Source organism: Geotrypetes seraphini, chromosome 3, assembly GCF_902459505.1.
Source record: "Geotrypetes seraphini chromosome 3, aGeoSer1.1, whole genome shotgun sequence".
Lineage (NCBI taxonomy): Eukaryota > Metazoa > Chordata > Amphibia > Gymnophiona > Dermophiidae > Geotrypetes > Geotrypetes seraphini.
Window position 1 is genome coordinate 116,787,325 of NC_047086.1, and position 18,262 is coordinate 116,805,586.

Consider the following 18,262-nt stretch of genomic DNA (forward strand, 5'->3'; position numbering starts at 1 on the left):
GTCTGGGGAGGTGGGGTACCTGAACCCTACCCTCAGAAACTGTGAAAAAACGACTTTAAAATAGTTTTACAAGCCACCCCTGAAGTTCCCATAGGAAATAATGGAGGTTTACTCACAGTAATGCAGTGCCAGTCAGCAGCTTTAAACTGCATTAGTGTGGAGGAAAATGATTTTTTTGCCTCAAAAACAGCTCCAAATAGAACCAGGTTTAAAATCTTTTGAAATCGGCTAGACACAGACTATTACCTCCGCCCCCATGAATCCTCATCCACACAGTCAGGGGTGGGAAAGGCAGCCGCCTTGAAACATTACATTACATTAGTTTATTTTATTCCGCCAATACCTTGGAGTTCTAGGTGGATTACAAAAGGAAGAGATTCTGGTCATTTCCAGAAGATTATGGGGAAACTATTGGTTGAAACATTTGAAGTCTGGTGATGGGAGTGAGGACATTTTCTGTATCAGGAGTTTGTTTTGACATATCTCTTGAACAACCTGGTTTTATTTCCCTCCTAAAGGTTCTATAGTTTGGTACTGAAATCGGTAAATTGGGGACGTGGCTGTCTAGTTTTGCTGCTTGAGTGGTGAGTAGTCTGACGTGTATTTTTTTTACGCTGAATGCCTTTGATTGGGGGAGTGGGTGAAGGATGTCTGAGTTCTCCTTGGTCTGGAAGAATTGTTCCATGTTAGATAGGACAGTCCATTACCATGTCAGATAGGACAGTCCATTGCCATGTAGGGTTTTGAAGAGCATGCAGTAGAATTTAAAAAGTATTCTTGCTTGTACAGGTAGCCAGTGATGTGGTCAAACTTCTTCAGTGAGTAGATAAGTCTGAGGGCTGTGTTTTGCACTATTTGTAGTTTTATCATGATGGCGGGGCAGGGTAGGTATATGATATTGCAGAAGTCTAGTAGGCCTCGTATTAGTGCCTGGACCAGGAGTCTGAATTGTGAATTTTCAGATTTGTCTTAAGTTACACATGACTGTGAAGACTTTCTGGACTGTTTTGTTATGTAGTTGCATGGTACAGCCTCTGTCTTTTCTCACCCCAAAAATTTTTGGGTGGGGTTGTATGGGGTATGAGATGGAGTTTATTTCAAGGTTCGTTATGGTAGAGGTTGTCATAGGCACCTTCAGAGCAATGGGCTCTGAGCTACCTGTGACAAGAATTTGGCTAATATGGGCCACTGTGAGCTGCACTGGGATTTTTGGGAAAACAGAGAGACTTTCCAAAAATTTATTCATGTGAAACAAAAACCACAATATTCAGCTTGGTTACAAACAAAAGCAAGAAAAAAACAGGCAAAAACAATATTCAAACAGTATCAGAATGCTCCACAACACATAAGTGCCTCGGCAGGAACAGAAACAACCCCTCCCTTTAAACAGTCTTTCAGGATTGTTAGTGCTTATGTTCTCCTGCACATCTTCAATTTCCAGCACTTAAGCTTTACTGCAAACACTAGTCTTGCTCCTTTCCCAGCAGGGGAGAGCTTATCTCAGTCCTGGCTTCCTGTAGCCATTGAATTTTCCCCTTCATGGGCTAATCAATGCTGAGCAAACATGTGATTAGAAAGCTTCTGCTTTTGATCTGGTCGTCAAAGCAAGCAGAGAAAAAAAAACAGTCTTTTTTTTTTAAATATAAATCTTTATTGATTTTTCACAACTGCCAAAAAGTGCAATACAGTATACACAACAATAATAATAAATAAGCACTTATCAGTATTAATACAACAATAAAACCCCCCACCCAATCCACATTTTCATCAAGGAATCACATTAAAGATATACCCCTCCCCATCCTCCCCCCTTGGATGTGTATGTATTATATCACCAGAAATAAGGATAAGAGAACATAACAACTTTACAAAAGATGTCAATGGACCCCAAACTAAGTTAAATATCTTAAAATGGCCTAGCATATCAGCATTCATGTTCTCATACCTATAGCTTAAGCACAGATTTGCACACCAAAAAGAAAAATTAAGACAATCATAATTTTTCCAATTACGAGTTATCATTTGCATGGCTATCCCAGACATAATAGAAAAAGCTGGCACTTAAAGCGATCCATGGGGGGCTTAATATACAATAATATACCGCATATAACTGCTTCATAAGTCAATGGAAATAAAGATTCCAATACGATATTCATCTGTCCCCATATTGCCTTCCAAAAGTTGAATATTAAAGGACAATAGAACAACAGATGATCCTGTGTTCCAATGTCTAGATGACAGTGCCAGCATCTACTGTATTTTTTGCTCCATAAGACGCACCCTAGATTTAGAGGAGGAAAACAAGAAAAAAACATTCTGAACTAAATTTTCCCTGCCAGGCTCTGTATCCTGTCCCTCCCTCCCTGCCAGGCTCTGTATCCTCCCCCCCCCCCTCTGGTGGTCTAGTGGTAGGCTGGGGCAGGGCACAGAGCAGGCAGGTCTAGTGGCAGGTAGGCAGGCAGGCCCCACACACCCCAGTATCTTAAATCATCCCCCCATACCACATCCCCCAGTATCATAAATCATCCCCCATGTACCCCCCAGTACCTTTAAATTCCATCCCAGCCCCCCCAATCAATCATCACTTTTATATACCCCCAGCACATTTAAATTCAATCCCAGCCCCCCAGCACTGTTAAATTCCATCCCAGTCCCCTCCCCCCCCCCGACGGTACCTTTAAATGTTAGAGGTCGGTGGAGAGCTGCCTGCTGCTTGTTGGGGCCCGCGGCACACAAGTGTGCTAATGCCTGGGCCTGCACACTTCCCTAATTGGGCCGGTCGCTGGTGATTCGCAGGGTTGCTGCTTGCTGATTACTTGCACATCAGGGCCAGTGGTGCACAAGCTCGCTGCTGCATGGGTGGGTACCATTTCTGAATGGCTTGTCTATCTGCCTGTTTACTCCCTCAAAGAAGTGCAGCAAGTTCGTCAAACAAGATCTGTCTTTGCTGAAACCATGCTGGCTGATCCTCATCAGACCGTGTTCGTCAAGGTGATCAATGATGCGGTCCTTTATTAGCGCCTCTACCATCTTTCCTGGTACCGAGGTCAGACTCGCTTATCTATAGTTTCCTGGATCTCCCCTCAAACCTTTTTTGAAGATTGGCATAACATTCTCCATCTTCTACTCTTCCGGAATCTTTCCCGATTTGACCGATAGATTGGCTATTAGTTGAAGCTATAGTCCCTTTCAGTTCCTTGATGAGCCTCAGATTGATGCCATCCGGTCCCGGGGATTTATAGCTTTTAAGCCTATCAATCTGCCTACACACCTCCTCTAGAATGACCGTCAATCCTGTCAGCTTTCCGTCTTCGTTTCCAGCATATAGCCTGATGGATTCCGGTGTGCTGTGTATATCCTCTTCGGTAAATACAGACGCAAAAAATGTATTCAGTTTGTCGGCAATTGCTTTGTCCTCCTTTAGCACTCCCTTTATTCCATGGTCATCCAAAGCTCCCACCACTTCCTTCGCAGGTCATTTCCCCTTAATATATCGAAAGAACGGCTTGAAGTTTTTCGCCTCCTTGGTTATTTTTTCCTTGTAGTCTCTTTTTGCCCCTTTTACCACCTGCGTTGATATTGTTTGTGCTTATTCCAGTTTTCGTCCGTTCTTGACCTTTTCCATTCCTTAAACAAAGTTTTCATGTTTCTGATCACTTCCTTCACCTCTACAGTGAGCCACGCCAGTTCCTTGTTTTTTTTCCTCTTAGATTCCTTGTTGATTTGCGGTATATATAGATTTTGCACCTCCGGTGATTGTGCCCTTAAAAAGGGACCAAGCTTGCACTAGTGTTTTTACAGTGCTTATCCTCTTCTTAATCTTCTTCCTCACCATGAGTCTCATCCCTTTGTAATTTCCTTTTCAGAAGTTCAGTGCTGTGGCCGTCGTTCTGGACTGATGTTTCTCCCGGGCGTCCAGGTCAAAGCGGATCATATTGTGATCGCTGTTTCCCAGCGTCCCTTCTACTTCTACACCTTGTGCCGATCCTCACAGTCCATTTAGAATTAAGTCCAGAATTGCATTTCCTCTTGTATTTTCCTTGACAAGTTGTTCCAAGAAGCAATCGCCTACAGCATCCAGGAACTTGGTCTCCTTAGCACAGCCGGAGGTGCCTAGGTTCCAGTGTATCACCGGATAGTTGATGTCACCCATGATAACTGCATTGCCTCCCTTGCAGTTACGTTTAATCTCGTCTGTAATTTCTCCATCAATTTCTTCGGACTGCCCTGGGGATCGGTAGTAGATGCCGATCTTCATTTCCAGTCCATTTGTTCCCGGAATTTTGACCCATAGAGACTCTAACTTATCCTTCTGTTGTGGCATGTTCTCTCCAATAGATTCAATTCCCTCTTTGACATATATGGCAATGCCCCCACCTTTTTGAGCCACTCTGTCTCTGTGGTATAGTTTGTGTCCCGGTAGCACAGTGTCCCAGACGTTTTCCTCAGTCCACCATGTTTCCGTGATGCCGATGATGTCCACGTTATCTTTTTGTGCCACAGCTTCTAATTCACCCATCTTATTCCTTAGGCTCCTTGCGTTCATGTACATACACTTGAGTTTGCGGCCTGTTCCTTTCTTGCATTTCCTTCCCTCTTGTTTCCCTTTTGATCTGTCTTGCCTGTGATCCGGTGAGTCTTCCCCTCTATCTTCCTGCACGATATCCTCTTGGTATACTGGTTCCCGAACCATTGATTCTCTCTCTCTCTCTCTCTCTCGGTCGACTGTCGGCTTTCCCCTTATTCCTAGTTTAAAAATTTTTAAACTTCTTTCTTGATGTTGCTTGCAAGTAGCCTCGTTCCGTCTCTGCTGAAGTGGAGTTCGTCCTTCCTGAATACCTTGCTCTTCCCCCCATAATGTTGTCCAGTGCGCACGAAGTGGAATCCTTCTTCCTTGTACACATCCACGCATTGACTGCTCCATCGGCCTCTTCTTGTCAGCCCTGGGTACCAGCAGGATCTCTGAGAATGCTATCCTCTGCGTTCTGGTCTTCAGCTTCCTTCCTAGCATCCCGAACTGGTCCTTCAGTGCTTCCCTGTTATAGTTCCTGTTGCTCACATTGTTCTTCCCAACATGGATCTTCTTCCACACTGTCGATGATCCTGTCAATGCGGCTGACTATGTCTTCTACCTTGGCGATATCCAAGCACCGCACGGGCAAGCTGCATCCAAGGTAAGAGGGATGAAGTATCACCCATTTGTGAGGCAGCGCTAGTGAAGAGCTCACCAGTCGGCGTCTGCTCTGAACGCCATCTTGATATGTTAATAGTTTTTTAAACTTTATTTTTTAATGTTATATACACCGCTTTGACAATATTAAGGCGGTATATCACATTTTTAATAAACTTGAGAAAATATGTAAACTGTTCTGAGCTCCCTTGGGAGAATAGTATAGAAAATTGAATGAATAAATAAATATATCGTTTCTTAGTGTGACCTCTGGAAATTGGAATAACAAGTGAGGTGATTAAATTTTCAGATGACACAAAAAACTATTCAAAGTTGTCGAAACACATGAGGACCATGAAAAATTGCAGGAATATCTTAGGAAGCTGGAAGTCGGAGCATCCAAATGACAGATGAAATTTAATATGAACAAATGCAAAATGACACACTTCCTTTATTATCTCTCCCTATACTCTACCCCAGGAACTCCATTTATTGGGTAAGTCTCTCTTGTCTGTACCCTTCTCCTCTATTGCCAGCTCCTGACTCGGTCTCTTCTTCCTTGCTGAACCGTATACCTGGAACAACCTTGTGAAGCACCCATATCTTTTTGTCATGTCCTCTGTAGTCCCCTACCCTCCCTACCTTTGCATCCCCTAATTGAGCAGCATATATTAATCCAGCCTTTTTGTCCTGGGGGGGTCTGTCATAATTAGATTGTAAGCTGTTTTGATAAGGGACCATCTCTTGTGTGTTTAATGTACAGAGCTGTGTGCATCTGGTAGCGCTATAGAAATAATAAATATCAGTAATCAAGGTTTCAAGATATATTAAAAATGTGTTATACCGCTTAATCCAAAATTCAAAGCGGTGTACAATAAAATTATCAGCATACTATGGCACAAATACAATTGATTAAAAGCAGAACACATCATTACAGTAGTAGATTTGGGTGTTATAGTAGACACTACACTGAAATTTTCTGTCCAGTGTGCAGCTGTGGAGGGGAAAAAAAAGAAGCAAAGAGAATGCTAAGAATTAATAGGAAAGGGATGGTAAATAAGACAGAGAATATTATAATGCCTCTGAATCACTCCATTGTGCATCCTCACCTTGAGTATTGTGCACAGTTCTAGTTACTGTATTTCAAAGAAGATATAGCAGAATTAGAAAAGGTTCAAAGAGGAGAGACCAAGATGATAAAGTGGATTGTGCTCCTCTCAAACAAGAAAAGGATGAAGAAGTCAGGGCTCTTCAGCTTGGATAAGAGACGGCTAAAGGAAGTTATGATTGAGATCTACAAAATTCTGAGTAGTGTAGAATGGATAGAAGTGAATCAATTTTTTTTACTCTCAAAAATTATGAATGCTAGGAGACAATGAGGTTACATGGAAATACCTTTAAAACAAATAGGAGGAAACATTTATTTACTCAAATAACAGTTGAGCTCTGGAACTCATTCCCAGAGAATGTGATAATAGCAGTTAGTGTAGCTGGGTTTAAAGAAAAGTTGGGCAAGTTCCTGGAGGAAAAGTCTGTAGTCTACTATTGTGACAGACATGGGGGAAGCTGCTGCTTGTCCTGGGTCAGTAGCATGGAATGTAGCTACTACTTGGGTTTTTGCCAAGTAATTGTGACCTGCATTGGCCACTGTGGAAACAGGATACTAGGCTATATGGAACATTGGTCTCACACAGTATTGCTATTCTTATGTTCTTATTTCCAATAATTTTCAAATAGTTTAATTCCAAGCCTGCAACATTTTAAATGGTTCAGATAAGGAAATATCTAAAGAGGCCATAATCATTGGCCAAAAAAGATTGCATGTGTATATATAGACACTTATCTACTGATATTCTGGTTATTTACAAGTGTTCATGTGCCTTAATGCTGGTGTCCTCCTTATAGAAGCTTGCCACTAAAAGGCCATAGTGTGTATGTTAAACTTTAGTGCATAAACCCAGAATATGGAAACAGCAAATACAAAAGGTCAGATTACCTGCTGAAAATGGCATGAAGGCATCCTTCTTTACAAAATTTCCAGCCGAATCAAGAAAATGTTGAGGATTGAACTGTTCAGGTTTCTCAAACTGAGTCTGGTCTTTCAGGACCGAAGACAATAATGGGACGATATAGGTTCCCTAAAACAATATGCACAATTAAATATGCAAAGTTAAACATAAATAATGTAAATGTCTTATTGCACAAGGCTATAAAGAAAAGTTTACACATGGGAAGAAGGAACTATCCATTGTTGGGTTAAGAGAAGTATCTTTACAAACAGAAAATACACCAATAGAAGAAGACAGTCCATTACATGAAAAGCATTATGGGGGCACTTCTACATAGGGAACCCTAGGTTAGGTGCTAATTAGTTTGCCATCTATAGGTGCATAAAAAGAAGATAATGGTAGTGAGCACCATAACAAGGGTAAAACAACTAACAAATCGATTCTGAAAGAGATCAAATCGGCTATGTCACTCAAGCCCAAATAATGAAGTTATGACTACCTTATTTTGGTTGCACCATAAGAAGAGAGAGATCACTTGAGAAGGACATCATGTTTGGGAAGATCAAAGGAACCAGGCGAAGAGGGCGACCTGCAATCAGATGGCGAGACACATTGAAAACAACCATGGGGATGATGCTGGAGGACCTGTCCAGACTAACACAAAACCAATTTCTTTTTAGATCCGCAATTCATCAAGTCGCTAGGACTCGAGCACTAGTTAATGGCACCTAACAACAACAAACACTTAAGTACCCAGATTAAAGATCAGGGCTTAAGTGTGCTTACAAGTACAGTTCTTCTGGCAGTCCACAGCATGCCTAAAATTCTTCTCCAGCACCAAAGCTCAAATGAGTCAATCTTCTTTCTGTCTTGTTTCCGTAGTGTCCAGGTTTCGCATCCATAACTGACCACTGAGAAAATGAATGCATGACATGTCTGATCTTCGTTTGGAGTGTTACCTCCTTGTCATTGAATACTTTGTCAAGAGCCTTCATTGAAGAGCTGACCAAATGCTATTCTGCAGAGTATTTCCTCCCTGCTAGTTGCTTCTTTGTTTACAAAAGAGCCCAGGAGATTGAAAATCCTTTACAATTTCTATTCTATTGACTTCAAGCTCAAAATCTTCATCATTTTCTGTGTTCATGATTTTAATCTTGCCTATGTTCATTCTAATCCCATGTTATTGCTTATAGCTGTGATTTTTCTCAGTAGATACAGCATGTCTTTACTGCTAGTGATGAGCGTTGTATTATCTTCATAGCGCAGGTTGTTTATATGTTGGCCACCAACTTTGAAACCAACACTCTCCTTCCAAATTTGCTTTTCTGAAGATTGTTTCACCATACAGGTTGAACAGATAAGGTGACAAGACGCATGCTTGCCTGACGCCACATTTTATTGAAAACCAATCAGTGTTGCCAATTTCAGTTCTAAGTAAAGCTTCTTGATTTTCATATAGGCTCTCCTAAAAGTGGCCCTTAGTGTGTGATTAGCACGGAAGCTCTTTCTGCCTAGTTAATAGGTAGTGGTAAGGGCTCACATGCTAAGGGTCATGTGTGAATTTGGAAATTAGCATGTTGCCATTAATTCAGAAAATGGAAAATCTGACCATTTTGCACTGTTCTAAAATTTACCTTAGCAATGGGAAACTCATGTGTTAATATAGTAATAGTGTAGTTAGTGCTGTTTAATAAAAGGATTTTTATATGAATACTGTAATCTGATAGTTTTAGGAAATCATAATAGACTGGAAATAGCTAGAGTCTATCTTGAACTTTCCTACTCAAGTGCTAAAAAGAAATTTTATAAACCTGTTCTTTCAGAAACATTTCAACACCAAACAGCTAAATGTTGGAACTTGCTATCTATACATTTCAGAAACATTGCTCTCATTATGGTCAGTTTCATAGATAAAACCTTTCTATATAGAAAATATGTAGGTTTTAATAGCTAGCTATTATGATGGTTGATTGGTAAAACTGTCGATCCTGGATATGGTTCATAATAATATAAATAGAAAAATAGAACTATCCTATATAATAAAACCCTAGCCAAGCATACGCACTTACCTGCGTGCTTCCGTGATCTCTGATCTGTGATCTGTAGGTCCGTGGCCAGCAGGAGTGCGGATGCGGCGGCCAAAGCAGAGAAACATAGCACAGCCGGCGACTCCCCCCTCCCGCCCTCACTCACCGCCAAAACCACCACCGCCAAAGCCTCCTCCTTCTCACCGGCTCACCCGCGTTTCAATTAAGAGAAAGCGCTGCACCGCGCTAACACTGGCCTCGCCGTCTTCTGTCCACTGCGGCCCGCCCTCTCTGACTACTTCCTGTTTCCGCTAGGGTTGGCCGCAGTGGATAGAAGATGCCGAAGCCAGCGGTAGCGCGGTGCACCGCTTTTCTTTCAATTTCAACGCGGCGGCAGGGAAGGGGGCGGCGGGAAATGCTGCTGAACAAGAAAGGCCGGGAAATGCTGCTGCTGCACAGGGAAGTGTGTGTGTGTGTGCACAGGGAAGGCAGGGAAATGCTGCTTCTGCACAGGGAAGGCCGGAAAATGCTGCTGCTGCACAGGGTAGTGTGTGTGGGGGGGAGGGGGAAATGCTGCTGCTGAACAGGGAAGAGCGGGAAATGCTGCTGCTGCACGGGGAAGGGTTGGAGGGAAATGCTGCTGCTGCATAGGGAAGTGGATGGGACGGAGAGGGAAAGGGGGCTTGGGAGCAATCTTGGTTTGCTTTGGGGGAGGGGAGACAGAAGGGGGCCATGGAGAGACAGAAAGACAGGCAGGCAGGCTGCACATTAGAACGAGAGACAGACACACAGAAAGACAGCAGGCAGGGAGACAGACAGAAAGAAAGACAGACAGACAGGGTGCCAGAGAGAGAACCAGAAAGAAAGAAGGACAGACAGCGGGAGGGAGAAAGAAAGAAAGGAAGAGAGACAGAGGCAGGGAGAGTCACAGAAAGTAAGAAAGACAGACAGACATATATTCTAGCACCCATTAATATAACGGGCTTAAACACTAGTTACTATATAATCAATTAGCAAAATCAAACAAAATATATAGTACAACAGCTATGATAATGACATCTGCAAGCAAGATCGGAAATAACACCTCAAGAGTCATAAAAGTACAGTTACAAAATCTTTTATCTGAAATCCTTTGGACCAGGCATATTTCAGTTTTTGGAATGGTAGAAAAAGACAGACCATAAGACCATAAAATTGCCACCAAACCTTTTTTTTAAATTTGAAAATAAGGCTAACATTAAACATTTCAAGCACTTCAAACACAAATTATTCACCAAAGAACCTGCACTGGCTGATATGTCCCTGCCTCAAATTTTCGCTGCTATTACAATTTGGAATAATTTACCTGTTACATTACATTAGTGATTTCTATTCCACCAATACCTTACAGTTCACCTGTCAAGGTTCGCCGGTTGCTAGGTCGGGCGGCCATAGCACCTGTTCCAAAAGATGACTTGGGCTCTGGGAGATACTAGATACTCTTCGTCATACCAAAGCAAGACTTTGAAGATTGGTGACCTATGCTGGACCTGTGGGCAGTGACTCATTGCCTGCACTTTCCATGTTTCTGGATGAAAACAGTATGTTCCTTGGTGACAGCAATGGCGCCTGGGGAGTTTTTGGCTTCTTTGGATCGCGTAGAAACATAGAAATAGATGGCAGATAAGGGCCACGGCCCATCTAGTCTGCCCATCCCCAATGACCCTCCCCTACCTATCTCTTTGAATAGATCCCACATGTCTATTCCATTTGGCCTTAAAATCAGGCACGCTGCTGGCCTCAATAACCTGAAGTGGAAGACTATTCCAGCGATCAACCACCCTTTCAGTAAAAAAGAATTTCCTGGTGTCCCCGTGCAGTTTCCCGCCCCTGATTTTCCACGGATGCACCCTTGTTGCCGCTGGACCCTTGAAAAAGAAGATATCTTCTTCCACCTCGATGCGGCCCATGAGATACTTGAATGTCTCGATCATGTCACCCCTCTCTCTGCGTTCCTCGAGCGAGTATAGCTTTAATTTATCCAGCCGTTCCTCGTACGGGAGATCTTTGAGTCCCGAGACCATCCTGGTGGCCATTCTTTGGACCGACTCAAGTCTCTGCACATCCTTGCGGTAATGCGGCCTCCAGAACTGCACACAGTACTCCAGGTGGGGTCTCACCATGGATCTATACAATGGCTTAATGACATCAGGCTTACGGCTGATGAAACTCCTGCGATTTGCCTTGCCTTGGATGAAGCTTGCTCCACTTGATTGGCAGTCTTCATGTTCTCACTGACGATCACCCCTAAGTCTCGTTCTGCTTCAGTTTTTGTTAGAATCTCACCATTAAGGGTGTAAGTCTTGCATGGATTTTGGCTGCCCAGGTGCATGACTTTGCATTTTTTGGCATTGAAGTTGAGTTGCCAGGACCTAGACCAGCGCTCCAGTAGTAGTAGGTCGTGCATCATGTTGTCGGGCATTGAATCTATGTCCGTTGTGCTTTTGCCCACTACATTGCCCAGTTTGGCGTCATCGGCGAATAATGTCATTTTACCTCGCAGCCCTTCCGCTAAGTCTCTTATAAAGATGTTGAAAAGGATCGGGCCCAGGACTGAGCCCTGCGGCACCCTACTGATCACCTCTGTCATTTTGGAGGGGGTGCCGTTCACCACCACCCTCTGAAGCCTACCTCCAAGCCAGTTCCCAACCCATTTCATCAAGGTATCGCCCAATCCCATAGAACTCATCTTGCTCAGCAACCTACGGTGTGGTACGCTATCAAATGCTTTGCTGAAGTCCAGGTATACATCCTCAGCTTTCTGGAACTTAGGCTCTCGAGATATCATGTGCTCGGGAGGCTTTTTCAGTTCGTGACTCTGCCCGTCAGGTTGGCGTCCTTCTCCAACATTTTGATGGTGGTGGCTGCCCATCTGTTCTCGCAGGGTGTTTGTACCATCGTCCCTAGATGACTGGCTTATCAGAGCCCCCTCGCTAGAGGCGGTTCTTCGGGTGGTGCATTTGCTGGAGTCTCGGCGAGGTGACCTGGGAGTCCGGTTCCTCACGGGCTGGTACCAGGTGTTACCGCCAGAATCCTGCCAGATCAAGCTGCGGAGTACCTTTAGGGACATGTTGGGGGGGTTCAGCACCGGTGGCCTGACAGTTTCTGCTTTGGGTTTCCTGGTAGCGACCATAGATGTGTTTCTGTGGGCAAGAGCTCGCCTATGTCCTCTTCCTTTGTCCCTTCTGAATATGTGGAATCCTTAACGGGTCCACTGGGGGTGACATTGCCATGGTTGACAGCAGCCCGCTGTGGTGGCTTATCCCTGTTACTCTGGACAGAGGTCTCACCCCTATGAGTCTTGGACTGGGTGTTCCTGACCAAGAACGCAAGTCTCTCCGGTTGGGGAGAGTGGTGGATTGCGCTGGTGAGCAGTTGGTCATTCGATCGGCTGGAACTTCAAGTGATCCGTTTGGTCTTCTTGAGGTTCGACAGTGTCTCTTTCGGGAGGTGACAATGATACTGCTGTGGCTTATGTTATTCATCAGAGGGGAGTTCAAGAGTTCCCTGCTGTACATGGAGGTTCGGATATTCTTTCCTGGGTGGAATGCTTTTGATGGCCTTGTCTGCAACTCCTGTGGCCAGTGTAGATAATGTTCAGGCAGACTTTCTAAGTTGACAGATTCTGGATCCAGGAGAATGGTACCTGTCCAGGTTTGCGTTCGAGTCCTTAGTTTGATGGTGGGATGTCCAACCTTCAATCTGATGGTGTCCTTTGGGAACCAGAAGGTGGCCAGTTTTTCAGCTACTGCATGGAAGGCGGCAGTGAAGAGCTTGACACTCTTGTTTTTCCTTGGCCCGAGGGGGACCTTATGTGTGTCCTTTCCCCATGGCTTATGTTCGGATGCATGCTGTGCTGGGTGGCTCTCATAGATCCGGTATTCCTAGCAGATCCATACTGGCCCAGAAGCCTTTGGTACGCAGACCTCATGTGGTTGAGCTCGGAGCGGGGTCTGAGTCTTCCGTGCCACTGGATGTTGCTCATGCAGGGCCATATAGCGCTTCAAGATCCGGACCACTTTGATCTTACGTCCTGGTGATTGAGCGCACTGCCATAACAGCTATGGGATACTCCTCTGCTGTCATCACTACGCTCCTTCAGAGCAAGAGAAAGGCGACTGTGTCGTCCTATGCAACAGACTGGAGGTGCTTTCAGGCTTGGTATGGGGGTTCAATTGGATCCTCTGACCCCATCTCTGGCGAACGTTTTGGGCTTCCTGCATTCTGGCCTCAGGAAGGGTCTGGCTGTTTCTTCTCTGCATTTAGATTGCGGGGCTTTCTTGTATGGTTCCCTCTTCCCTAGCGTGTTACCCAAACATTGTCTGCTTCTTGTGGGGGACAGGGAGGCTGAGGCCTCCCTTGTGACTGCCTTGTCCTGCGTGGAATCTAAATCTGGTTCTTCACTCTCTGGCTCATCCACACTATGAACCCCTGGATGGGATCTCTTTGAAAGATCTTTCAATCAAGATCGTTTTCCTTGTTGTGGTCACTTCTACATGTAGAGTGTCAGAGCTTCAGGGTCTATTGTGTAGAAATCCTTTTCTCCACGTCATGGAGTCTGCGGTGCCTTCTTTTCTACCAAAAGTGGTTTCCTCGTTCCATGCCAACCAGGAAGTTCAGCTGCTTGCCTTTCTACTCTCGAGCTCCAAGTTGAAGGACCGTATTTTGCGGTCTCTAGATGTGTGGCATCCTTTTGCGATACCTGGAGGCCATGAATGACTTCCGCGTCTCTGACAATTTCTTTGTCCTGACAGGCCCCTTGTGACGGGGTTGACCTGCGTCCAAGGCTTCCATCTCTAGATGGATCCGTGTGGTCATTTCTGCTGCATAGGAGTCGGCGGGGAAGAAGCCTCCCCTTGGGGTGAAGGCTCACTCCTACCAGAGGTATGACTTCCTCGTGGGTTGAATCACATGCAGTTTTGCCTGAGGTGATTTATAGGGCAGCCAAATGGGCCTCTCTTCATACATTTACCAAGTTTATTGACTTGTTGTGGCGGCTAAGCATGGTATCATTTTGGGGGCTTCTGTTCTGGTGGCAGGATCATTGGGCCCCCCTGATATGTTGTGACTGCTTTGATATGTCCCTCGAGCTCAGCCTCCAGAGGAATTGTGCAAGAACAAAAGATTAGGTTTCTTACCTCTGCTAATCTCCTTTCTTGTAAATCTCCTCTGGAGGCTGAATTCCTGCCCGTCTTTTCTGTCCAATTCACAGATCGTCTATTCAGTAACTGGTAAGCTGGATTTCTGTCTTTGACCAGCCTCGCTAAGTGTCCTTTTATGTAAGGTTAAGGGGTTTGAGGGGTCCTTGGAGGTGGCCCCTTCTGATCCTCAGGCTGTCTCTCCTTTAGCATAAAGTTATGCTATTTTGCAGTTTATATATGTTCACATTTATTGTTAAGCAAATTTGACCTTATTGGCATTCGTTAGTTGTGTATTTGTTTATCATGAGCAGAACTGACTTGTAGCAGGGAGTCCCCACACCCCCCTCTCTTTTTTCTTGTGTTTACTGTTTCTAACTAGATTTTCCTGGCTTTACTACCTACTAAGCTTCGAGAAGAGTGTCCAGGGAAGTGACCTCAGAGAGGGGGATGGATTTGTTTGTAAGTTCTGCAGCCAAAGCTAGAGTAGATGCAAGAACCCTCAAATTCAGCCTCCAGAGCAGATTTACAAGAAAGAAGATTAGCAGAAGTAAGAAACCTAATCTTTCGTTATTTAATGTGTGTTAAATCACAGTAACTTGCATTTCTGTCAATTAAGGCACATTAACATAAGAACATAAGCAGTGCCTCCGCCGGGTCAGACCGTAGGTCCATCCTGCCCAGCAGTCCGCTCCCGCGGCGGCCCGAACAGGTCACGACCTGTCTGAATCACTAGAAGGGGCCCCCTTGCCACCTTGGTTTCCCATTGAGTCCTATCTTCCCATCGAAGTCCTAACCCTCCGGTCTTGCACATGCACGACCTAGTTGGGTTTCTATACTTATTTCCTGGTTAGCTTTCTATACCTTTGTTACATCCCAGCACCTCTCTCAGTATCCCACGATCCCTTTATCCCTCAGGAATCCGTCCAATCCCTGTTTGAATCCCTGTACCGTACTCTGCCTGATCACTTCCTCCGGTAGCGCATTCCAGGTGTCCACGACCCTTTGGGTGAAAAAAAACTTCCTTGCCTTTGTTTTGAACCTATCTCCCTTCAGTTTCTCCGAATGCCCCCTCGTACCTGTTTTCCCTTTCAGCCTGAAGAATCTGTCCCTATCCACCCTCTCTATGCCCCTCATGATCTTGAAGGTCTCTATCATATCTCCCCTGAGCCTCCTTTTTTCCAGAGAGAAGAGCCCCAGCCTATCCAACCTCTCGGCGTATGGGCAGTGTTCCAGCCCTCTTACCAGTTTCGTTGCTCTTCTTTGGACTCTCTCAAGTACTGCCATGTCCTTCTTGAGGTACGGTGACCAATATTGAACGCAGTATTCCAGATGTGGACGCACCATCGCTCGATACAATGGCATGATGACTTCCCGCGTCCTGGTTGTTATGCCCCTCTTTATGATGCCCAGCATCCTGTTGGCTTTTTTCGAGGCTGCTGCGCACTGCGCAGATGGCTTCATTGATGCATCCACCAGCACACCCAAGTCTCTCTCTAGACTGCTGTCTCCCAGCAATCTCCCCCCCAATTTGTAGTTGAACAACGGGTTCTTTTTCCCTATATGCATGACCTTGCATTTTTCCACGTTAAAGCGCATTTGCCATTTGTTTGCCCAGTCTTCCAGCTTGTCCAGGTCCCTTTGCAGGTCCTCACACTCCTCCCTGGATCTAACTCTGCCGCACAGTTTGGTATCGTCTGCAAATTTTATAACCTCGCACTTTGTCTCCTTTTCCAGGTCATTGATAAATATGTTGAAGAGTAACGGCCCCAGCACCGATCCCTGTGGCACACCGCTCGTGACTCCCCGCCAGTCAGAGTATTGTCCCTTTACTCCGACCCTCTGCAGTCTACCCGACAACCAGTGCTCGATCCATCTGTGCACATCCCCTCCCACCCTGTGATTCCACAGCTTCCTAAGCAGCCTTTCATGTGGCACCTTGTCGAAAGCCTTTTGAAAATCGAGGTAAATGATGTCTATGGGTTCCCCATTGTCCACCCGACTGCTTATTCCCTCAAAGAAGTACAAAAGGTTTGTTAAGCATGACCTTCCCTTACAGAATCCGTGCTGGCTTGTTCTCAGTAGGCCATTTCTCTCGATGTGCTCGCAAATACCATCCTTGATCATAGCTTCCACCATCTTCCCTATAATGGAAGTCAGGCTCACCGGCCTGTAGTTTCCGGGGTCACCCCTCGATCCCTTCTTGAAGATAGGTGTGACATTCGCCAGTTTCCAGTCCTCTGGTACCTCACCAGTTTTCAAGGATAGGTTGCAAACATGCTGGATTGTGCCCGCTATTTCTTGTTTTAGTTCCTTCAGAACCCTTGGGTGGATCCCATCCGGGCCCGGCGATTTGCCGCATTTTAACCTGTCTATCTGTTTGAGGACATCCTCCTTACTTACCTCTATGTGTTCCAATTTTTCAGCCTGTTCCCCACTTATGAGCTCCTCTGAATCCGGTATGTTAGATGTGTCTTCTCTCGTGAAAACCGACGAGAAGAACGTGTTCAACCTCTCAGCTACCTCTTTATCCTCCTTAATCACTCCCTTCCTATCCCCATCGTCCAACGGCCCCACCTCCTCTCTCGCTGGTCGCTTCCCCTTTATGTAACTGAAGAATGCCTTGAAGTTCTTCGCCTCCCTGGCCAGCCCCTCTTCGTAGTTCCCTTTTGCTTTTCTAACCTCCCGGTGGCATTCCTTTTGGCATTTCCTGTGCGCCTGGTGATTTTCCTCCGTTGGGTCCTTTTTCCATCTCCGGAAGGATACTTTTTTGTCATTTATTGCCCTCTTTGCCTCTGTTGAGATCCAAACCGGGTCCTTTGATCGCTTGTTCTTGCCGCCTTTCCTGAAACTGGGGACGTACATTCTTTGTGCTTCCTGCAGGGTGTCCCTGAATAGGGTCCAGGCGCTTCCTACAGTCTCCATCCTAAGGATGTTCCTGAGCTTCCTCCCCACCATTTCCCTCATAGCAGTATAGTTCCCTTTCCTGAAGTTGAGCGCAGTTGTTGCGGTCCTCCTTACTGTTAACTTATGTTAACTTATGTTAACTTATGTTAGAAAATGATATGCCTAATTTGAATTCTGATAGGTTGAAGTTGGAAATTTATAGCATTTTCTTAAGCAACTCACTCAACTTCAAACTTACTATTGTAATGGCATCAAACAGCCACAGAAAGGAGCAGAACCAATACCCGATATGGACCATATTTTGCCCATGAATGAGCTGCATCAGGGGTTCCAAAACACCACAAGTGGTAGATCTAGAGCACTCAACTGAATACTCTAGTATACTACACACTTCACCTAAAATTTCAGGTGTACCAACATAAACCATGCCTGCTTTGACCTTATGCACCGTTAGATGCTTCTATGGACACGGTTACAGCACCCCTTTTTTGTAGGCATCTGTGGGTATCTACATTTTTTTTATAATGACTTAAAATTTTTTTTTAACTGACCACGCTGCGCTGATTTAATACCAATTAGAACAATAAAGTTAGGCGGTGAACTTACAATGCTGCTACTAAAATCAGACCCTTTGGGCCTCTTTTATGAAGCCAATTAGTACAGTAACTGCTCCAAAGCCTATAGGGATTTAAAGGGCTTCAGTGCTTTTGCCACATAGAACTCACTAGCGCGGCTTCATAAAGGAGGCCCTTATTTTTTACATGTGTGGAGATGCAAGATAATTTTTTTTTAAAAACTAGGCATTCACAAGCTTCAACGGCAACTCCAGTAGCTGGAGCCTAAGGACAGTACTGGGTGGACTTCTGAGGTTTGTGGCCCAGAAGAGCGTTCGACAAAGTTCCACACGAAAGACTTCTCAGGAAACTACAAAGCCATGGCATAGAGGGGGATATACAAAGATGGATAGGCAAA

At 44.9% G+C, this 18,262-nt stretch overlaps 1 protein-coding gene across 1 annotated transcript in view; it reads right to left on the reverse strand.

Moving 5' to 3' along the window:
* LOC117356548 (cytochrome P450 2K6-like) overlaps positions 1 to 18,262 on the reverse strand; it is a 76,243-nt gene that overhangs the window by 12,239 nt on the left and 45,742 nt on the right. Inside the window, exon 8 of the mRNA XM_033935897.1 lies at positions 7,167 to 7,308. Coding sequence (XP_033791788.1) covers positions 7,167 to 7,308 — 142 coding nt within the window. The remainder of the gene's footprint in view (positions 1 to 7,166; positions 7,309 to 18,262) is intronic.